This window comes from Pithys albifrons, chromosome Z (assembly GCF_047495875.1).
Source record: "Pithys albifrons albifrons isolate INPA30051 chromosome Z, PitAlb_v1, whole genome shotgun sequence".
Taxonomy (NCBI): Eukaryota; Metazoa; Chordata; class Aves; order Passeriformes; family Thamnophilidae; genus Pithys; species Pithys albifrons.
The window spans coordinates 2,612,710-2,632,147 of record NC_092497.1 but is presented as its reverse complement, the minus strand read 5'-3'; the positions used below and the strand labels follow the sequence as shown (position 1 = coordinate 2,632,147).

Sequence of the window (19,438 nt, the reverse complement as noted above, 5' to 3'; positions counted from 1 at the left end):
GACTCTGGCCTTGGGCCACAGCCTTCCCTTACATCCTCCAAGCAGAAACAGGTTCAGACTTGCTGGCACAAAAACTAGATATGTGAATTTATCCCAAACTGTACCTGACAGTGTATGAGGGCACACAGAACCTAAAGATGGCTTCCCTTCCTGAGGGGTCTCTTCTCCCAGGTAACAAGTGACCAGACAAGGGAAAACAGCCCCAAGTTGTGCCAGGGAAGTCCAGGTTGAGTATTTGGAGTAATTTCTCATGGAAAGGGTTACCCAGGACAGTGGTGGAGTCCCATCCTTGGAGAGATTTAAAAGCCATGTCGATGTGGCACTTGGGGACATGGGGTAGTGATGGGCTTGGCAGTGCTGGGGGAAAATTGGACTTGTTGATCTTAAATGACTTTTCCGACCTAAACAATTCTGCAATTAATTCTCGTGTTTCTACTGCAAAATCTGCTCCATCCACATGTTCTGCCTCTGACAGAGATTAAATCTCAACATAGTAACCACCCACCAAGTGAGACTGCAGAGAGACACTGTCACATGTCAGGAAATTCATTCATCACGATGATTTTGTTTAACAAGAACGAGCATGGCTCATTAAGACAAAACTGTATTTTCAATAAGGTTAATACTCCAGTAATGCATAATTACAATCTAATAATTTAACACTCAGGAGCACTGTAAAACAACTGTAAAGGACTTTGATTATTACAGTTTGCAAATGGACCAGAAAAGCCATTTACCATCATTACAAAGTTGGTTCATATTGGGGGATGTAGTGCATAGAAAAGCATTGCATGCTACAGAATTAAATTTCATTTTACAGCTCTGCTAACCAACTGTAAAAACTGGAATCTGTCCCTATGGCTCGTGAAGGATTTTTCCCATAACATTAAAAAGAAACAAAAAAATCCCCAACAACAGTGAAATTTTGCAACTGTAGCACTAATAGGACCCTGCTGAAGCCTAATTTTAAACAGTCACTGTCTCTGAGGCATTTAATACCAGAGTTTTGTTTCTGTATCATTCTTTTTAATAACAGCATCTAATTAAAACATCTGTAAAATGCTGACAGTTTTTAATTTTATGTAAAATTTGAAAAACAAAGAACAAGATTTGCTGTAATGAGAGGAAAGACAGCCACAGTAGTTATTATTAAGCAACAGTGGTATTTTAATTTAAAAGTCACTTTTAAATGTGCATAATCTCTACCTTTAAGTAAGAGCTCAGTGAAATCACTACAGGCCAACTAAGGCTCTGTCAGTGTTGCTATTTTCAGTGCATGTTTTCAGTGTAGCTTATTCTGCAGTAAGTGACTTACCAGACAGGACTTTTCATCAGGTATTTCCTGAAAATAAGAACTCTGCCACACTCCCTGTGTGTGTGTGACAGTGTTGGGCACACACAGACCCTCTGCCCCTCACACCTTGGGCAGGTTTCTGATGCCACACATGCAATGATCTTGGGACCTTAATTTTGGAAGCAAGAATGAAGGAAATGATGTGAAGCAGATGTTTCTTCAAAACAGCTATTCCCTTTCTCACAGCATACGCTGTAGGATGTGTTCCACTGCCTCTGGGAAACTCTCACAGGTTAAGTATGGAGCTGGATTGATTTTGTCTTCATCTGCTGGTCGGTATTTACCTGCAACAGATTAACAAAATGATCCATTTAACTAAGCTCATTTAACTATTCCTTTTTATTTTTTCTCCTGAAAATTACAGCCTCCTCAAATCACTACCAATGATGAAATGGTAGGAGAAATGCCCTTCTCAGGGTCTCCTGCAATAAACATCCCACAAGGTTTCCCTAAATATGCACTGATTATACTTACTGAAGATTCCACCAGGGGCAGCTCTGGCTCTAAATTTGTGTTACTTATGCAGTGGTTCACACTGCAGCACTGGCACTGTTCTCTCACTGCCTGTTCACACATCCATGCTGAAGGTTCATGAAATAATGATGTTACTTTCAGTTTTGTAGAATCAGAGAATCCCAGAACGGTTTGGTTTGAAAGGGACCTTAAAGCTCATCTCTAACCTAAATCTCCTATCTTTCAGTGTGAACCCATTACTCCTTGTTCTCTCACTACAGCTCCTGATGCAAAGGGTCTCTCTGAAGGCGACTTTGAGGAACAGCAGGATTACTTCCTTTCATTTTCAATGTAACAGTCTAGATGAGCAGCAGCCACCTCAGAAAGGCCTCAGCAGTCCACTGTACCACCAGTAACACTGTCAGCCCCTTCAGGTTTCACTTTTATCCAAAGCAAACTTCGTTTATAATGACCACTGTAATTCCCTGGGAATGCCACCAGTGTTCCTGAACAAACAGTGGGTAATTCACTGTGATTGGTTCTGGCACCTTAAGATGTCACAGTAACAGTTCTCTGTTATAGTGCACAGGATATTTGAGACATTAGAACAAAAAGTTCATACCCACAAGAGCCACCACCCTCATCTATGACTTTCTGTCACCCTGCTCTCAGCCTGGGGTCTGTCACAATTTGCTGTGTTCACCCCAAAATGGTTCAGCCACAGGGAGGGTGGGCTGTTCCAAAGCACCAGGGCTGGCCCCAGGGCTCTGTGTGCCTTCACTCTGGGCACGGGGGTTGCTGTTACCCAGGGTGAGATCACAAAAGGCACCACCATCTCCCAGAATGACCAATCCATGGACTACTTACCCGTCCTTACCAAGATCCCACGCATCCCTGCCTCCTGGGCACCGCCAACATCATCCCTGCAGTCCTGGGGCAGAACAGAGAGCAGCTGGTTGGTGGGCACAGACAATTCCACAGCAACTTTTGCTTTGCACATCACTTAAAAGCAGCGACACAGAGTTGAATCTTGAGGCTGCCTCTGTCCATCAAACTGTCATAGGAGTGGTTCACTGTGTGCCTTTTGCCCCATCAAATAGTGACTGGAGTAAGAGAACCTACCCCAGGAACTGCACATTAAATCCTGTGAGTTTTCATAGAATTTTTTAGATAGGGAAAGAAGTCCAACCATTCCCCAGGCATTGTTAAACCCACCCACTAACCCATGTCCCCAAGTGCCACATCCACATGGCTTTTAAACCCTTCCATCAATGGAGACTCCACCACTACCCTGGGCATCTCTGCCAAGTCTGGACAACACTTTCCATGAGCAAATTTTCCCCAAATCCCATCTAAACCTACCCTGGCACAGCTTGAGGCCATTCCCTCTCCTCCGGTCCCTGTTCCCTGGAGCAGAGCCCGACCCCTCCCTGGCTCCCCCCTCCTGTCAGGGAGTTGCAGAGAGTGAGAAGGTCCCCCCAGGGCCTCCTTTTCTCCAGCTGAGCCCCCCCAGCTCCCTCAGCCACTCCTGCTGCTCCAGCCCCTTCCCAGCTCCGTTCCCTCCCCTGGACACACAAAGGGGTGATTCCAGAGGATGGAACCACCCCTTTGCAAGCACTGCACACGGTGGAGCTGAGCACTGTGCCAGCAGGCGGGTGATGAGGGTGTTGGTCCCCACGTACATCTCCGATCATGACGGCCTCCTCTGGGACACAGCCAGTCCCCCGCAGGGCTTCCAGGAAGAAGGTTTTCTCTGGCTTCCCCACAACCATCGCTTTGGTGTCTGTTGCATATTCCAGCCCCGTCACAAAAGGCCCAGGTCCCAGAGATAACCCATCTTTCTTCTTGAAATACCTGGCTTTATGGATTGCTATAAGAGGAGCCCCATCCAAAATCAACCTAAAGAATGAATGAAGAAGAAAGTACAAAATAAATTATATTTACAGCTGAAGGCCTCAATGGTGTTCACAGAAAGGTTTAGGTGTGAAAGGACCTTAAAGCTCATCCAGTCTCACCCCTTGCTATGGGCAGGGACACCTTCCACTAGCCCAGGTTGCTCTAAGCCCTGTCCAGCCTGGCCTTGGACACTTCCAGGGATGGGGCAGCCTGGGCAACCTGTGCCAGGGCCTCATCACCTTCACAGGGAAAAATTTCTTACATGTAGAGGATGAATAATTTGACCTTAACTTTGTATTTTAACATTGAAGGAATTACAGTAACAAGTTACATAAAAAAAACCCACAAAGCTATTTGATATATTCATGTCCCACTGAATTCCCCAGTTAACAGTGCTGTTACTGAGCCTTTTAGAACAAAGCTGGATTGGAGCTCCTTTCTACTGGAAACCAAACATTCCAAGTGGAATTTAAAGATCAAAATTCCAAGATAGTTAAAATTTTAACACTTACTGTGCTTGAGTACAATAAAAGGGTGATTAATTTTAACACTTACTGTGCTTGAGTACAATAAAAAGGTGACAGGGTAAGGGTTGTAATGCATGGTTTGGCAGCATTAAAGGAGGGTCTTGGCTGGGCACAGCATTGGGAGCCTTGGGAAGCGAGTGCAGCAGTGATCTGCCAGGCTGGGAGCTGCTCCCTGCCCGACAGGGAGATCCTCCCACCTTCCATGGGCTCACCACTGCCCCAACACAGCACCCTGCACCCTCCTTAGATTCCACAGGCAGCACCTCTGCCTGTTAAAAAGAACATGGGATTGTCTGGAGTGGTGGAAAGATGTAAGGGAAGAGATCACTAAGAAACTGGTGCTGCTCCCCTGATCTCAGCCAGAGCCTCCACAGCCTCACTACCCTGTGACCTCTTCATGTCTGCTTAGGGCTGGTGTCCAACATCCGCCTTGTAAAACCCTTTGTCAGGGAGTTTTGTGTGTGCTGAATGGGAGTCTGAGAGGGCTTGTTCCCACAGAACCTGCACCTCATCTTTGATTCTTATCCTTCTCTTACATGCCTGGTAGCTTTTCCTTACACCAGACACAGCAGCTCCCTCTCCTGCAGGGAAGGGGAGCCGGTGTAGCCGCTGCACTGCAGGAACCCTCCTGGACCACCAGGTGTGACCTGCAGTTCCCTCCAGACAAAGCTCAGGTAAGGACTGCCAAATGCTTCCCCTTCCATTCCACACCTTCTCTGGGTATTGCAGGTCATTCCAGTCTTTATCACAACATGTAGGATTAAGGAGCAAAGCTGGGGGTAGAGAATAAACCCTGGCTGTTATCTCTAGGGTAGAAGACTCTTTTTCCTCTTAACCCCACCCAATTTTCAAAACAAAATAAAAAAGCCTGTAAGAAAACAAAATCCTGCTGTGCCCCTGTTGCTTGAGGCTGGCTGAGGTGAGCTGGGTGCTCCTTCCCACGAACTTGCAGAGCCACCTGGCTACTCTGAGCAGCACATAAATGAAAATCTTTCATTTCAGTTCATTATCACAAAACACTTCTATTAAATCAATGCATTCCAAAGCAAGCTCAAATAGAGGAGAGCTGGCATGAGTGTCTGTGAGCAGCCAGACATGTTCACAATGGGAGGATGCCTCTAGGACACAGAAAAATTTAATTTGACAGCAGCACCACAACCACTACATTCAGCAGTTTGCAGGGAAGATCTCACCTGAGAGAATTCTTTTAAACGTGGTATCAAAATCCAATGTATACAAAAAGAGAAATTTAGTCTCAGTCATTTCAAATGGTGCCTGGAGAATGGTCTTACTTTGTGTACCTCGTTTTGGGACTCATGTTGGGTTAGATTTACCTAATCTTGGATGTCAGTGGAATAGCTGCCTACCAGGTAATTAGTCAGCCTGGGCTCTTCACAGCCAGTGCAGAGGAAAATGCACTTCTAGGGCACAGTTCAACTGTCCTATTTTAAGCACTACTAGGGGAAAAATGCCTGACAAGTGCCTCCCCTCTCCCCTCAGAGCCCAGGCACCTGCACTGTAGATACCTGCATTTAATCAGATTCACCTCAAAGTTTTGCAATCCCAATCCAATTCCATTTGCAATGTAAATCCCAATTGACTTAATTACCTGAGCAGTAAAGGAGAAGGAATATGGATGTGGCATAAGGCAAGATAAGAAGAGAGAATGTGACCTGTGGTTTGTATTTCCATCAGGCTGAACAGAACTGACACCAGCAAAAGTTTACCCTCAGCAGAGGATGGAGAAAAACACACAGGAAAGTCAGTGAAGGTGTTACAGATCAGACAGAGCCAGTCCTAGAGACTCTATAAAGCCTGAAAAAACACAGAATTGCTTGGGTTGGAAAAGACCTCAGATCATCAAGTCCAACCCTTGGTCCAACTCCAGTCCCTTTACCAGATCATGGCACTCAGTGCCACGGCCAAGCTCAGCTGAAAAACCTCCAGGGATGGGGAATCCACCCCCTCTCTGGGCAGCCCATTCCAATGCCTGAGCACTCTCTCTGCAAAGAATTTTTTTCTAATCTCCAGCTTCAATTTCCCCTGGCAGAGCTTGAGCCCATCGTGCCCCGTTGTCCTATTGCTGAGTGCTTGGGAGAAGAGACCAACCCCTACCTGGCCAGAACTTCCCTTCAGGTAGTTCCAGACAGTGATGAGGTCACCTCTAAGCCTTCCATCCATCACCAGAGTTAATGTCCACTCTCATCCTTAATGCAAAAACTCAAAATCCATCCTGGGACAACCTCGCCCATCCCCACATGGCCAGTTCCATGGGCATTCCCACATAACCTGGAAGTCTGGAACCCTCAGGGCTTCTCCATGTTATCCTTGGTTTCTTGTTTTAAATGTCCTGATCTCCAGCCCCAGGCAGCAAATGGATATGATTCAACAGCTAATACATTCAGGACAGAAATATCAATAAATAAAATTATGTAAGCCCTGGGACACACAAGGGGTTAAAGCTCATGGAGTTGTGAAATTGAGAGTCCACTCAGGGCTGCACTGTACAACTCCAAAATCAATGCCTTTGGCACATGCACTAATGATGCAGAGTCAGTTTGGGTCAGTATGTGTTGTTATGACACATAATTGGCAGCAGATAAGGACAGCACTGGCCTCCTACCCCAAGGAACCTCCCTAAAATACTGGTGAGCAGTAAATCATAATCTGTCTTCAGATTTTCTGGTTGTAAAGGCAGATGAAAGTGCTTGAGATCAGGGTTTTTACCAGATTTTAAGGTGCAAATTTGTGTGGTAACCACCATCCCGTAAGGCAGAGTGGGAAGGATTCATCACATCCGTCACTGAGGCCACACTCACCAACAGGCTCACGTTTGTCTCTTCAAGCTGAAGGGTTTTTGAGTTAAAATCAAGAGTGTGGTGTCAAGCTAGAACTAGAGAGAAGGAAAAAGGCTCTGCACACACTCTTGCAGCCTGGCTCATGGATGATCACAGAAAACTTCAATCTGATTTACTCCTTAGTCTAGAGACAAAACCAAAAGCTTTACAAATAAGACAGGCTGGATCAGCTCCATAGTTCACTTAGCCCAGCATGTTGTGCTGGCCACTCCTAAACAGAAGATGACTCTGAAGATATTGCTGGATATACTGCACTAAGAGGGTAAGAAATAATCTGCCCTGAACACTGGATCTCCTGCCCTATAATACTTGGGATCTGAAGGCTGGACTTTGGACATGGAAGCCATCTCTCCTCTTGGACAAGAGGAAATGGCTGTGCCAGGGGAGGTTGAGGTTGGACATCCAGAGGAATTTCTCCATGGAAAAGGTGGTCAGGCATTGGAAGGGGCTGCCCAGGGAGGTTTGGAGTCCCCACCCCTGGGAGTGTCCAAGGAATGACTGGACATGGCAGTCAGTGCTCTGGGCTGGGTGACAAGGTGGGCATTGGGCACAGGGTGGACTCAACGACCTTGGAGGGCCTTTCCACCCCATCTGATTCTGTGATTCCGTGAATGCTTCCCACATCCTTGTTTTCGTGTATTTCCTCTTGAGGCACTGCCAACATTTCCCCCTCACAGTCACAACTGTGACTGTACTTCTGCAACTTATTTACAGGCTGAAAGCTCTAAAAATGAAGTTCTGGACTGCCTGAAGTTCACCGTGATGGCCCCAAACTCACCAAGATTAGTGGCTCGCTCACATTCTGCCTAAGAGTGGTATCCCTATCACCCTCTTCTTCCCACAGAAGAAGGAATTCCTTGCACATGCAGAGGTTCAGAGCCCACCACTCAAAAACCCAGGAGGGGCTGCCTTACCGAAATGCCCTGTTCATCATCTCATAGTGGAAGTGCTCAGGAGCCAGTCCTACCACCACTGCGTTGGGATCATCAGTGCCTATCCCTGAAAATCAGAACACGACTCTGAGCAAACAGAATTTAATTCACACTTAGCAGCACACAGTCAGCAAGTGCATTTAATCACTTCACAGCAAAAATGAGCATTTTCAGACACGGACTATCCAAAGAGACTAGTTTTTATGTTATTTAAAAGTCAAAAAAGCATCTGTGGAAAGGGTGTTGGTCTACCCAGACCCTGCCATCCTCCAGGATCAATACAGCTCTGGACAGTCTGAACAGTGACTCCTGAATGGCTCCACTGAAATGCAGCAGACCACACAAATCCCTCTTTTAACTGAATGACTGTTACCTGAGAATCCTGCTCTACAGATATTTATCTGCTTTCTAAGACAGAAAAGTGGGAAGACTGGTGAATTCCATCCAGTTTTTCTCCTCCCCCTTGTCCCAGAAAACTTTACTGAGGGTCTAAAGCCTGGCTGTTGTGCCATTTATCAGTCTGGTTATGACAGCAAAGATGGTACTGCAGCGTGGCCTAGAAGTTGTTACATTAGATTAGTTTGGACTCTTCTGGAAGGTCTTTTTTTTAATGTGGATTAGTCCCCCAGAGAACATCCTCTTTGTCCTCCAGTGTTCCTGAGGAGCGGGGCTGTTTTCATATGGCAGTGCCACCTCTGAACAGAGCCAGCAATGGAAGCTGAGCAGCATCAACAGGAGAAACAGACAGTTTTATTAATGGCATGTTGTCAGCTGCATTCTGCATGTGCTGTGGTTTTTTTCCACCTTCACACATAACACAGTTGCCACGTGGATTTGTGACACCACCCAGAAGCACCTGGGTCCTTCAGTGAGGAACAGATTACACTCATCCATCTGTGACCAACTTCATAGAGAGATTAGCCAAGAATAGCTCAATAGCAGACATTAACAGGAATTTAAAGCATTCTGCACTGTACTTAAATGTTTTAAGAGCAGCACTGAGTGTGAGCCAAACCCCTTGTAGCAAAAAGAAACAAAATCCCCTCCAAACCCAGGCAACACAGACAATGCACCAGTGCACCCAAATGATGTCTCTATCTGTGCCATCTTTTACAAAATTAGCAACAGCTACTGCAAAACTGATGGAAAGGTCCCAAAACCACAGAGATTAAACTGATTTGATCACTTTCAATGAAAGAGCTCCTGTCTCTGCTGTTTCTGACCCACTAAAGCTTTCCTGAGAACACAAACAGAATATTGCTGGGGGTTTCTTCCTCTGGAGATGATGTTAGACACAGATTATGAGGTTTCATTGCTCTCAGGACCCACAGAGGCTCTTCTCCTGAACACTCATCTATCTGGGGATTACTGACTATGGCACTGAAGTTTAACAGGACGTTTCTAGATCCTAGCAAGATTAGAACCTACTTAAATTATACAGCCAGAGGGATTCCAGTTTGTAAAACAAGGAGCAGGGAACAGTGACAAGCCACCCATATTTTTGTTGCTTAGAGTTTAAATAAAAGCTGAAAATACAGTTTTAAACTCTGAGTATGTTAACAACATGGGTATCTTCACTATTCTTGAAACAACGATGTGGGTCTAACTTCAGGCCCTTTCCAGACATATGAGAACATATCATCACCTTCTCTCCTGACTGCTGAGGGAGGGAAATGGGAACATCTGAAAGTAAAGCAGGTTTTAACCAGCTCTTTAATCATAGAATGGATTGGGTTGTAAAGACCTCCAAGATCATCAAGTCCAACCCTTGGTCCAACTCCAGTCCCTTTACCAGATCATGGCACTCAGTGCCACGGCCAAGCTCAGCTGAAAAACCTCCAGGGATGGGGAATCCACCCCCTTTCTGGGCAGCCCATTCCAATGCCTGAGCACTCCCTTTATAAAGAATTTTTTTCTGCTCTCCAACTTCAATTTCCCCTGTCAGAGCTTGAGCCCATCGTGCCCCCTTGTCCTATTGCTGAGTGCCTGGGAGAAGAGACCAACCCCCACCTGGCCAGAACTTCCCTTCAGGGAGTTGTAGACAGTGCTGAGATCACCTGTGAGCCTCCTCTTCTCCAGGCTAAACACCCCCAGCTCCCTCAGCCTCTCCCCACAGCACTTGTGCTCCAGTCCCTTCTCCAGCCTCGTTGCTCTTCTCTGGCCCCACTCCAGCCCCTCAATCTCTTTCCTGACCTGAGGGGCCCAGAACTGAACACAACACTCAAGGTGTGGCCTCCCCAAGGCAGAGTCCAGGGGAAGGGTCACTGCCCTGGGCCTGCTGGCCACGCTAGTTTGGATCCAGGACAGGATCCCATTGGCCTTCTTGGCCACCTGGGCACACTGGTGGCTCCTGTTGAGCTTTCTGTCCCTCAGTCCCCCCAGGTCCCTCTGCCTGGCTGCTCTCCAGCCACTCTGTGCCCAGCCTGGAGCGCTGCAGGGGTTGGGCTGGCCAAAGGGCAGGACCTGCACCTGGCCTTGTTGAACTTCATCCCACTGGAATCAGCCCATCTCAAGTCTATCCAGAGATGACAATCTAGAGATGTAGAGATGATGAACCTTCTGCCACCAAGGAAGGTATCTGAGTACATGGGGTGAGACCCAGGTGTTCAGTGTAAAATAAGCAACAACTACCTGGAGATTTTGCATTTAATAATAATCTGTTAAGAGAGAAACTGCCTCCTTCATGGCCTACACACTGTTTTATCAGCTCTTTATCAGCAAAACCTCTGTTGGAAATCAGGTGTTGCACAGATTGACACATCCTTGCTACAAAAAAAACCCCTGATTTGTTACACTGGTATGTGACCTGGTGATAACTATTTTCTTTTTACACAGGGAATTAGTGGAAAGTATTGAGTTTTACCCGAATTCCTGACTACCTGAGATTAGCTCAGCTGGTTAGAGCGTGGTGCTAACACCGAGGTTGTAGGGCTGAGTCCTGTATGGGCCATTCACTTTAGAGCTGGGCTTCATGATCCCTGTGGATTCACCTTGGAATATTCTGTGATTCTATCTGAAGGCTTTACCTGCCATTTCCACTGCTACTTCAAGAAGCCATGACTTCAGGCTGTTAAATTTAAGAAGAAGACAGGTCTGTGTACAGCAGAGAGCACTGTCATTCCTTAGTTGTTTCCTAATTCCCCCCATTCTGTTTCGTAAGCACCTCACCTGTGAAGTCAGGCAGGGCCTTGTCGTCCACCAGGAGCAGAGGCCGCACCTGCTTTTGCTCCAGGAGGTTCCTGGCTGCTGTCAGAGATGTGAAGATCTCGTTCTCTGCAATGTCAAACCCCAGCCTCGTCAGCCTCTCCAGCAGGTCCCTCTTGCTCTCCTTGGTCGTGTTGGTCACGAACCGGATGGTGACGGGGGCCCTGCGCAGCCTGTGGGGAACAGGACAGACAGACTGGCCATGGAGCCCCTCCCTTGGCACACCTGGACTTCTCTTTGGGGCTTGTTATGGTTTGAGCTGGCAAAATGCCAACTGCCCAATACAGAGTCAAAGGGTTCCCTCCCAGGGAAAGGGAGTGGGGAAAAACCCCTTATAAATAAAGCTTCGAAAAGGTAAGGTTATTATATTTACACAAAAGAAATTTAAAACAGAATATGATACAACACATACACATATGAATGCAAAAAGAAATAATAACACATTCAATGAGTTGCCCCAGTTAATAACGCAGATTCCAACCACCAAACCCACAGAAAACGTCCCAAAAACTCTTCCCAAGAAACCTCCCAGCAACAGAGAGAGAAATTAATAAGAAAATGTTCACCTCCCCAGATAAACAACAGCGTGGACAGCAGTAGGGCCTAACCTCAGCAGTCAGAACAGCAGGTCTTCCCAGGTCAGGAGCAGAGACCGAAAGAGAGACAGAAATTCCTCCTCCCTCTTTTTATACCCCTTGACACTTCAAGGTGATATGAAATACCTCTTTGGTTGCTTAAATCAGGTGATGCTTGTCCCTTCTAGTCTATGTCACATCCTTTGAGGCCTGCTAAAATTGAGGCCTAAATAAGGCCTAAACTGAAACTAAAGCCAGAACTACCACAGGGCTAAAACGGCACCACTTGTGGCTGCAGATGGACAGACCAGAGCACTGGCACCACACAAGAACTTCTGTGGGCTGGAGGGTAGTGTGAAACAGACTGCAAGAATTACAGTAACCAAGACAAACACCAAGTCTTCCCCCAACTCCTCTTCCCCTTCTCCCATGAAAATTCCAGAGGAAAATGGTAATTCCAAGCTCCACCTTCACAGCAGCCACAAACACATCTGTGATCAACAACTAGTTTGAAAAGCCTTTTAATCCAAGCTAGATAACAAATAAACCAGCCCTGCATTCCTGACCAACAGCACCATGAACCAAAAATAACCAAACCAAAGAAGATTGTTGTTAAATTAACACATTGAACTACACGTGGTGGGTGAATTCCCAGGAGCTGTGGCTCATTCTGAGATGCAGGATGCTCCAGGAGCTTGGGTTACCTTGGTGGAGCTTTTATGTCAGCTTTTGCAGCCATTTCTGCCTTTCCTGGGGAACACCAGGATCACATAAACCCACATTATTGCCCTACACTGACAGTACATGCAACCAAACAATCAAATCATTTAAAGTGACAGTTTCAACAGCATTCCCTGTAATTATTCCCTCATCATCACTTTCTCTGTTTGTTGCTATAGGAACAAACCCTGGCATCAGGACTGCATGGAGAACATCAGAATAACGTTGGTCAGTGCTGGAGACTTTACTTGCACCTGCCCACTTCCTCCTCTTGTTTGTCAGATACACTGACCCTGTAGGAACTCCTAAAAAAGTCCCCTGGTTGATATTAAAATAAAAATTCCTATTATTTTCCCTATGGACCGACCTCAATACTGAGAAGAAACCCTAAAAATGACACCTCTCCATTTTTTCCAATGTCAATCATTCCACCTTCTCCTTAGAAGGACAAGGACATGGATTAGCAGAAAAGAGCATGAGAAAATATTTTTTTTTCAAAATCTGAGGACCAAGTCCTCTGCAGTGCAATGACACCTGCTCTCCATACCCGTGACAGCACACACACACACGTGGATTTCCAAAAACACTGACTCTCACCTGGCACAAGTTCCCCCTTAAGTGTGAAACACCAAGCTGAGGTGATGCAGTCAGTGAAAGGGCAACAAATGAGTACCCATGTTTTAGGAGCTTTTACTTCCTTGCAGTTTTACATCTTTAGGACATAATTCACAGCATTATTTGTGACAAGAAATGTAGAGTTTAAATCATAGAATCGACTGGGTTGGAAAAGATCTCTGAGATCTTTACTTGCTTAATTGTTGAGTACTTGTTACGGGTTCACCTAGGTGGACTAAATTTGGGCTCTGAAGTCTGGACTAGGCCGAAGCTGTCAGCTGACTTGAGCTGGGCTGAGCTAACAGCTGACCTCTTCTAGCCAGTAACTTTGTATTCCATCCCACATTATGACATCATCTCCAGGGAAGTAGGAACCAGTGTGGGAGTGGTTAAGGCAGTCGCTTCTCAGCCCTCCTCTTGGGAGGACGCACGATGCTGTCCCAGGGGGGATGGAGAGGACCAGGCCCACCACTGGCTCACAGGGTACCAAGTAAAATGTGTTGTTCTGGGTCTCTCCTTTCTGCTTGGGTTTGTCTCCCTGGGGAATAAGCTTCTTCTTAAGTAATGTGTAGTTAAGACAGTAGAATTTGTGTGTTCGTTCAGAAGTTGAGGTGGGAAACTGGACTTTGTTGTTGTTGCAGACTTGTGTGAGTGTATATTTGTACTCTCTTCTAATTGTCTCTTTCTGTGAAAAAATATATGTAGATTTAGTATAAATGCAGTTTGAAGTGGTTTTTTCTTTCCCCTCTCTTTTCCTCCCTTTCCCTGCTGTTAGGAGGGAGGCTTCTCTCTGTGCTTGGGGGGGTTGGCAGTTGCTTATCTCAAACCAAGACAGTACTTTACTTGCTTAATTGTTGGATATTCTTCACTTTAGTAAGGCTTCCCCATGAAGGAGTGTTTGGTTCTGAACCAATCTGAGACTTTTAGTTACTGAAAAGGTACTACTATGAATGGACAGAGTAGGGGCTGTTCAGCCTTGAGAAGAGAAGGCTTCATGGAGAACTAATTGTGTCCTTTTACTATTTAAAGGGAGCTTACAACAGATGGGGCCAGATGTTTTAGTAGGACAAGGGGTAATGATTTTAAACTACAAGAGGGCAGTTTTAGAGTAGACAGGAAGAAGGTATTTTTTACAGTGAGGGTGGGAAAACAGTGGAACAGGTTGCCCAGAGAGATGGTCAATGCCCCATCTCTGGAAACATTCAAGATCAGACTGGATGGGGCTATTAGCAACCTGATCTAGCTGAAAATGTTCTTGCTCATTGCAGAGGGGCTGGACTAGATGACCTTCAAAGGTTCCTTCCAACCCAAGTCATTCTATCAAGTCCAACCCTTGGTCCAACTCCAGTCCCTTTACCAGATCATGGCACTCAGTGCCACGGCCAAGCTCAGTTTAAAAACCTCCAGGGATGGGGAATCCACCCCCTCTCTGGGCAGCCCATTCCAATGCCTGAGCACTCTCTCTGCAAAGAATTTTTTTCTGATCTCCAACTTCAGTTTCCCCTGGCAGAGCTTGAGCCCATCGTGCCCCCTTGTCCTATTGCTGAGTGCCTGGTTTCCTAATCCCTCTGTGAACTTTTCCTCCAAGCTGCATAAAAATCTCAGCAGCTCATGCAACTCCAGTAGAGACTTCCCATCTTTAATTTAAACCCAGTCCTCTATACTGATTAATTCTTACTGTCCCAGAGTCTTAAGGTGTCCTCCCTCATTCACCTCAACAGCACAGACCACTTTGTGGCTTTTCCTCATCCATTGCAAGATGTCTTCTCCAAGAACAGTGTCATAACACAGTAGAAATTTCACCACTGGTTTGGTTGGTTTAAATAACTTTTCTGCACCTCAGTTTCTTTAGGCTCCCTTACATCACAAGGCCAAGAGGTATTTGATTGTCCTTTTCATTAATGTATTGAAATTCCTACAAAGGATGAACTGTATTATCAAATCTCTCTCAAACTAAAAAGTCACTGATGTGGTTTATTTAGCAGAAAGAAACTTTAAAAAAAAATAAAGTGTTGCCTAAATGCAGTGAGAATCCTGCAGAGCTTGCCTTGCTCACTAAGCCAAGGTTTTCTGCTATTCCACTGAAACTCAGGACAGTTTTAAGGGCTCTGACACAGGATCAGGTTCCCGTAGTTAAATAAAGCCTGGAGGAACAGCTCAGCTGAAGTGATTTTGGTGTGAGTGGGGCAATTCAGGTGAACTCAACTACTTTGGCTAAGGCTGAAGGCACATGTGAAACACCTTAAATACTGGAGGTTTTTTCTACCTGGAAAAGGCTTGGAAAACACATAAAGAGCCACTCGGGAAAGATGAATTTGCTAAACTCTCTTGGTATGAATGCAGGTGTAAGTTAAAGCAGAATTTGGCCACGTCTTTGCTCACCACAACAGCGTAAGGAAGGCAGAGGTTTCAGGCTTACCTAGAGAAGCGACTTTGTGCAAACAGCACTGACATAACCTGCCAGAGGAAATAAAAATAAAATAAAAAAAAACACCAACTTGCCTTTTGAGAGCCTCCTGGGCGCCTGGCACAGCCGAGTCCTCCACGTGAAGTGTTCCATTGAGATCCACGAGGACGGCTTTCAGCGCCTGCCGCGCTGCCATCGCCCCTCCCCTGGGACACCATAACAAATGAAACCACAAACTGGTTTAGCAGACAATGGGTAATAAAAACAAGGAGCTCAGTTAAGCGCCTCATTTGTGCCAAGCCCGGTATTACTCACAACATTACTCGCAGCACTAAATGGGCCCCTTTAGACGAGGAAATAAGAGGCAGCATTTAAAAAAACAAACCCAAACATAATTGATAGGGTGGTATTTTGTTGGGGTTTTTTTTCCCAAAGACTCTATATATGGAAATCAGGTGCTGTTTGGCTTTTTAAGGGTCTTTATTTGGCCGTCAAAAAAAAAAAAATCCGAAGAGCTCAAGAGTGTTGGGAAGAGGATCATTAGGTCTGGTATTGCTGGTTCAAGGCCTCAGCAAACACATTTCAGCAAGTCCCACCAACACCCCACGGCGCTGTTGAAGCGAAAATAAACATACAGTGCTCTGGCTGTAAAGCTCAAAATGCTCCTCCGAAGTGGGTGTTGTTAATTTTTATTTTTGTAAGCAAGACCGAGAGTGATCCGGCCCAAAGCACAGCTCAGGAGCCCTGACTCTGTCCGTGGAGCCAGAGTGGGATTTGCAGGGAGCTCTCAGGGAGGCTCAGAGGTGACCCCAGCACTGTCTGGAACTCCCTGAAGGGAAGTTCTGGCCAGGTGAGGGTTGGTCTCTTCTCCCAGGCACTCAGCAATAGGACAACGGGGCACGGTGGGCTCAAGCTCTGCCAGGGGAAATTGAAGTTGGAGAGCAGAAAAAAATTCTTTGCAGAGAGAGTGCTCAGGCATTGGAATGGGCTGCCCAGAGAGGGGGTGGATTCCCCATCCCTGGAGGTTTTTCAGCTGAGCTTGGCCATGGCACTGAGTGCCATGATCTGGTAAAGGGACTGGAGTTGGACCAAGGGTTGGACTTGATGATCTCAGAGGTCTTTTCCAACCCAATCCACTCTATGATTCTGTGATTCAGGGCTCTGGATACCCAGCACCCCAAAGGGTTGGTCTCTGCTCCTGCAAAAGGGGCAGCCAGGGAGGTGCTTCACAACTTCTGGGTCTCACAAAGAGGTACAAGAGACTCAGACCAAAATAAGAGCAGCATTCCAAGGGTAAAGGCACTGGGGAAGGAAACAGAGAGTCACCTGCCTTAAACTGAGTTCAGAAACAAGAATTTCTCATGTGAGCTGCCAAGTGCTGCCTTTTGCTCCAGAAGCAAGTCTGATAATTTTCTGTCCAATGCAGACAAAACATACCTCTCTTTATTAAACAATAAACAGAATTAAACTATTGGAAAGGCTGAGAGGACTGGGATTGTTCAGCCTGGAAAAGGCTTTGGAATGACATAATTGTGGCCTTACAGTACCCGGAGGGAACCAGCAACAGAGAGGGACTTTTTACAGGAGTCTGGAGGGACAGGACACAGGGAATGGCTTCCCAGTCCCAGAGGGTGGTTAGATGGGATACTGGGAAGGAATTCCTGGCTGGGAGGGTGGAGAGGCCCTGGCACAGGTTGGGCAGAGAAACTGTGGCTGTCCCTGGATCCCTGGAAGCGTCCAAGGCCAGGCTGGACGGGGTTTGGAGCAATTTGGGATAGTGGAAGGTGTCCCTGCCCATGGCAGGGGCTGGGAATGAGATGAGCTGTATGGTCCCTTCCAACCCAATTATTCCATGAATCTGTGATCTGTCACCCCTAGCAAGGGATCATGATCTTATGTTGAGCTGTTTTAGTTACAAACAACACGTAACATGTTTGTGCTTTTAAAACACACACAGAATACTCAACAGAACAGTTAGAACCTGCCTGATAAATTTAAATTTCTTCTGGTTTAGCTTTGCAGACAGTTTCATCAACGATCATGTGAGCTTGATGTCTCAGGCACAAGACACACACACAGAAAACTTTCATTATTCCTGCTGGTTCTCTGCAGCAAGAAAATAAATAATTAAAAAATGCTTCTTTTTATAGCATGTCTGTGGCTACAAAGGCCAAAGTTAAATGTTTCTGATACAAAGCTGACAACAGACCTCCTCAAGGAGCTTCACCAGTTAGATGGGAAAGGGGGCACAGTAATAAAAAACCCCTCTCTTTCCTTTTAGAAGAACTTGTAACTCTGGCACAGAGAATTCCAAATGCTGGGATTAAAGAGGGCACTGAAGAAGGTGCTGTTTCATGAATTGTCCAGCCAAAGACACTCCACTGCAGAGCAACTGCATCATGGGCAGGGATGGAACACCATCGTTTAACAGAAATGGGGATATTTTTTGTAATTCACAGAATTAGTATCAATTAAAATCAACAGAATATGCTGAGCTGGAAGGGACCCACAAGGATCATCAAGTCCAACTCCTGGCCCATTCTTATTCTTATTCTTCTTTTATTATTGTTCTTGTTGTTATTCTTTTATTATTATTGCTATTATTATCATTATTATTGTTGTTGTTGTCAGTACAGCATATATTTTAATTACTATTTATAATATTCTGATGTGCATTATTACTCTATATATTATATAAATACTATATTAATAATATCGTATTAATAATGTATTTATTATATAATTATTATTCTAGATATAATGACTATTTATATTATTCATAAATATATATGCTATATATATTTTAATTACTATTATATTGGGGATTTTACCCCAGATCTCCATCGGTTCTCCTGTCCACAGTGTATTTATCTAGAAAACACCCCCAGGTTATCCACAGAGCCAGTTTCCAGCACAGCCGAATTCCAAGGATAACCCTCCCCTCATGGCCTGGCACGGAATTCCCACAAAGCCTCAGTTTTCATAATCTCGGTACAAATAAAACTCACCTGGTCAGGACAAAGAGACCCCCCAGCCCAGCTCTGGGACAAGGACACGAGGGACACAAGGCACGGCCTAATGGAAAGAGGGGTATTTATCTGACAGTATTTGTGGTTTCACAAGCCCCTGGTGCGAAGGGTGGTGGTGGCACCGCAGTGTCCGCGCCGTGCCCGCCCTGCCCTGCGCACCCCCGCCCGAGGAGATGGTACCGCCCCTCTCCGCAGCGCACAACGGGCCGGCGGGCTGGCCCATTCTCCATCGGGGGAGTTTCGTGCGCTGCGGGCTCCCCTTTTCCTGCCGCAGATGGTTTCGCCCGCCCGTTGGCGGCCAAAGGCGGCGGGCGCGCCCACTTGGAGGAGAGGGGGGCGCCGCCCTCCCCTTCCCCGACACTGACCTGCTTCCACCGCCGCCGCCGCGCCGGGCCCGCCACGCCGCGGGGGCCTCGCGGGGCCGCGGCCGCCCTGCCCGGCGCCGGTCCGGGTTGAAATATACCGTGAGAAATACACCGGGACAGCTGTTGGCATAAACACACACTGACCTCCGCCCTCACGGGGTGGCGGCGCCGGGAGTGCCGGACGGCCGTGACAGGCAGCGTGTGGGCAGCCCGCGGGGCCCTGGGGCCGGCACGTGATGAGGGTGTTTATAAATGAATTAAATAATTATCTCGATTATATCGACTGTGTCCGTCGCAGCCGGGATACCTGTCCTGTCATACCCACTAGGGCTTATCTACTCGGATCCGACACCCTCATCTTTCTTATCCGATGTGCTATTTATATCCCATGTGGGTATGCCAATAAATTATATAAATTATCACCATTCTGTCCATCTGTTATTAATATATCCGTGTTCCTTATGCTATGGATATATTATTTGCTATAAATTATGGATATATTG

General features: G+C 46.3%; 1 protein-coding gene across 2 annotated transcripts; it reads right to left on the bottom strand.

Moving 5' to 3' along the window:
* Positions 1 to 530: 530 nt before the first annotated feature.
* Positions 531 to 19,088, bottom strand: HDHD2 (haloacid dehalogenase like hydrolase domain containing 2). Of its 2 annotated transcripts, XM_071579976.1 has the most exons (9): positions 18,936 to 18,951; positions 18,550 to 18,616; positions 17,527 to 17,647; positions 15,637 to 15,747; positions 11,189 to 11,397; positions 8,003 to 8,087; positions 3,490 to 3,706; positions 2,675 to 2,738; positions 531 to 1,638 (listed from the first exon to the last, which is right to left on the bottom strand). In XM_071579976.1, the coding sequence occupies exons 3-9, from the start codon at positions 17,571 to 17,573 to the stop codon at positions 1,535 to 1,537; spliced, it is 837 nt and encodes a 278-aa protein (XP_071436077.1). In that variant the 5' UTR covers positions 17,574 to 17,647; positions 18,550 to 18,616; positions 18,936 to 18,951; the 3' UTR covers positions 531 to 1,534. The 2 variants fall into 2 exon arrangements, with proteins under 2 accessions (XP_071436077.1, XP_071436076.1); XM_071579975.1 differs by lacking the exon at positions 17,527 to 17,647 and having other exon boundaries at positions 18,936 to 19,088.
* Positions 19,089 to 19,438: the final 350 nt, after the last annotated feature.

Coding starts and splice junctions, on each gene's coding strand:
- HDHD2 (XM_071579975.1), bottom strand. CDS start 19,065: ATGCCAACAGCTGTCCCGGTGTATTTCTCACGGTATATTTCAACCCGG. Junction 8,088..11,188: donor GGCCCTGCCTGACTTCACAG/GTGAGGTGCTTA, acceptor TCTGATTTTCAG/GGATAGGCACTGATGATCCC. Junction 1,639..2,674: donor TGGGATCTTGGTAAGGACGG/GTAAGTAGTCCA, acceptor AATCTGTTGCAG/GTAAATACCGACCAGCAGAT.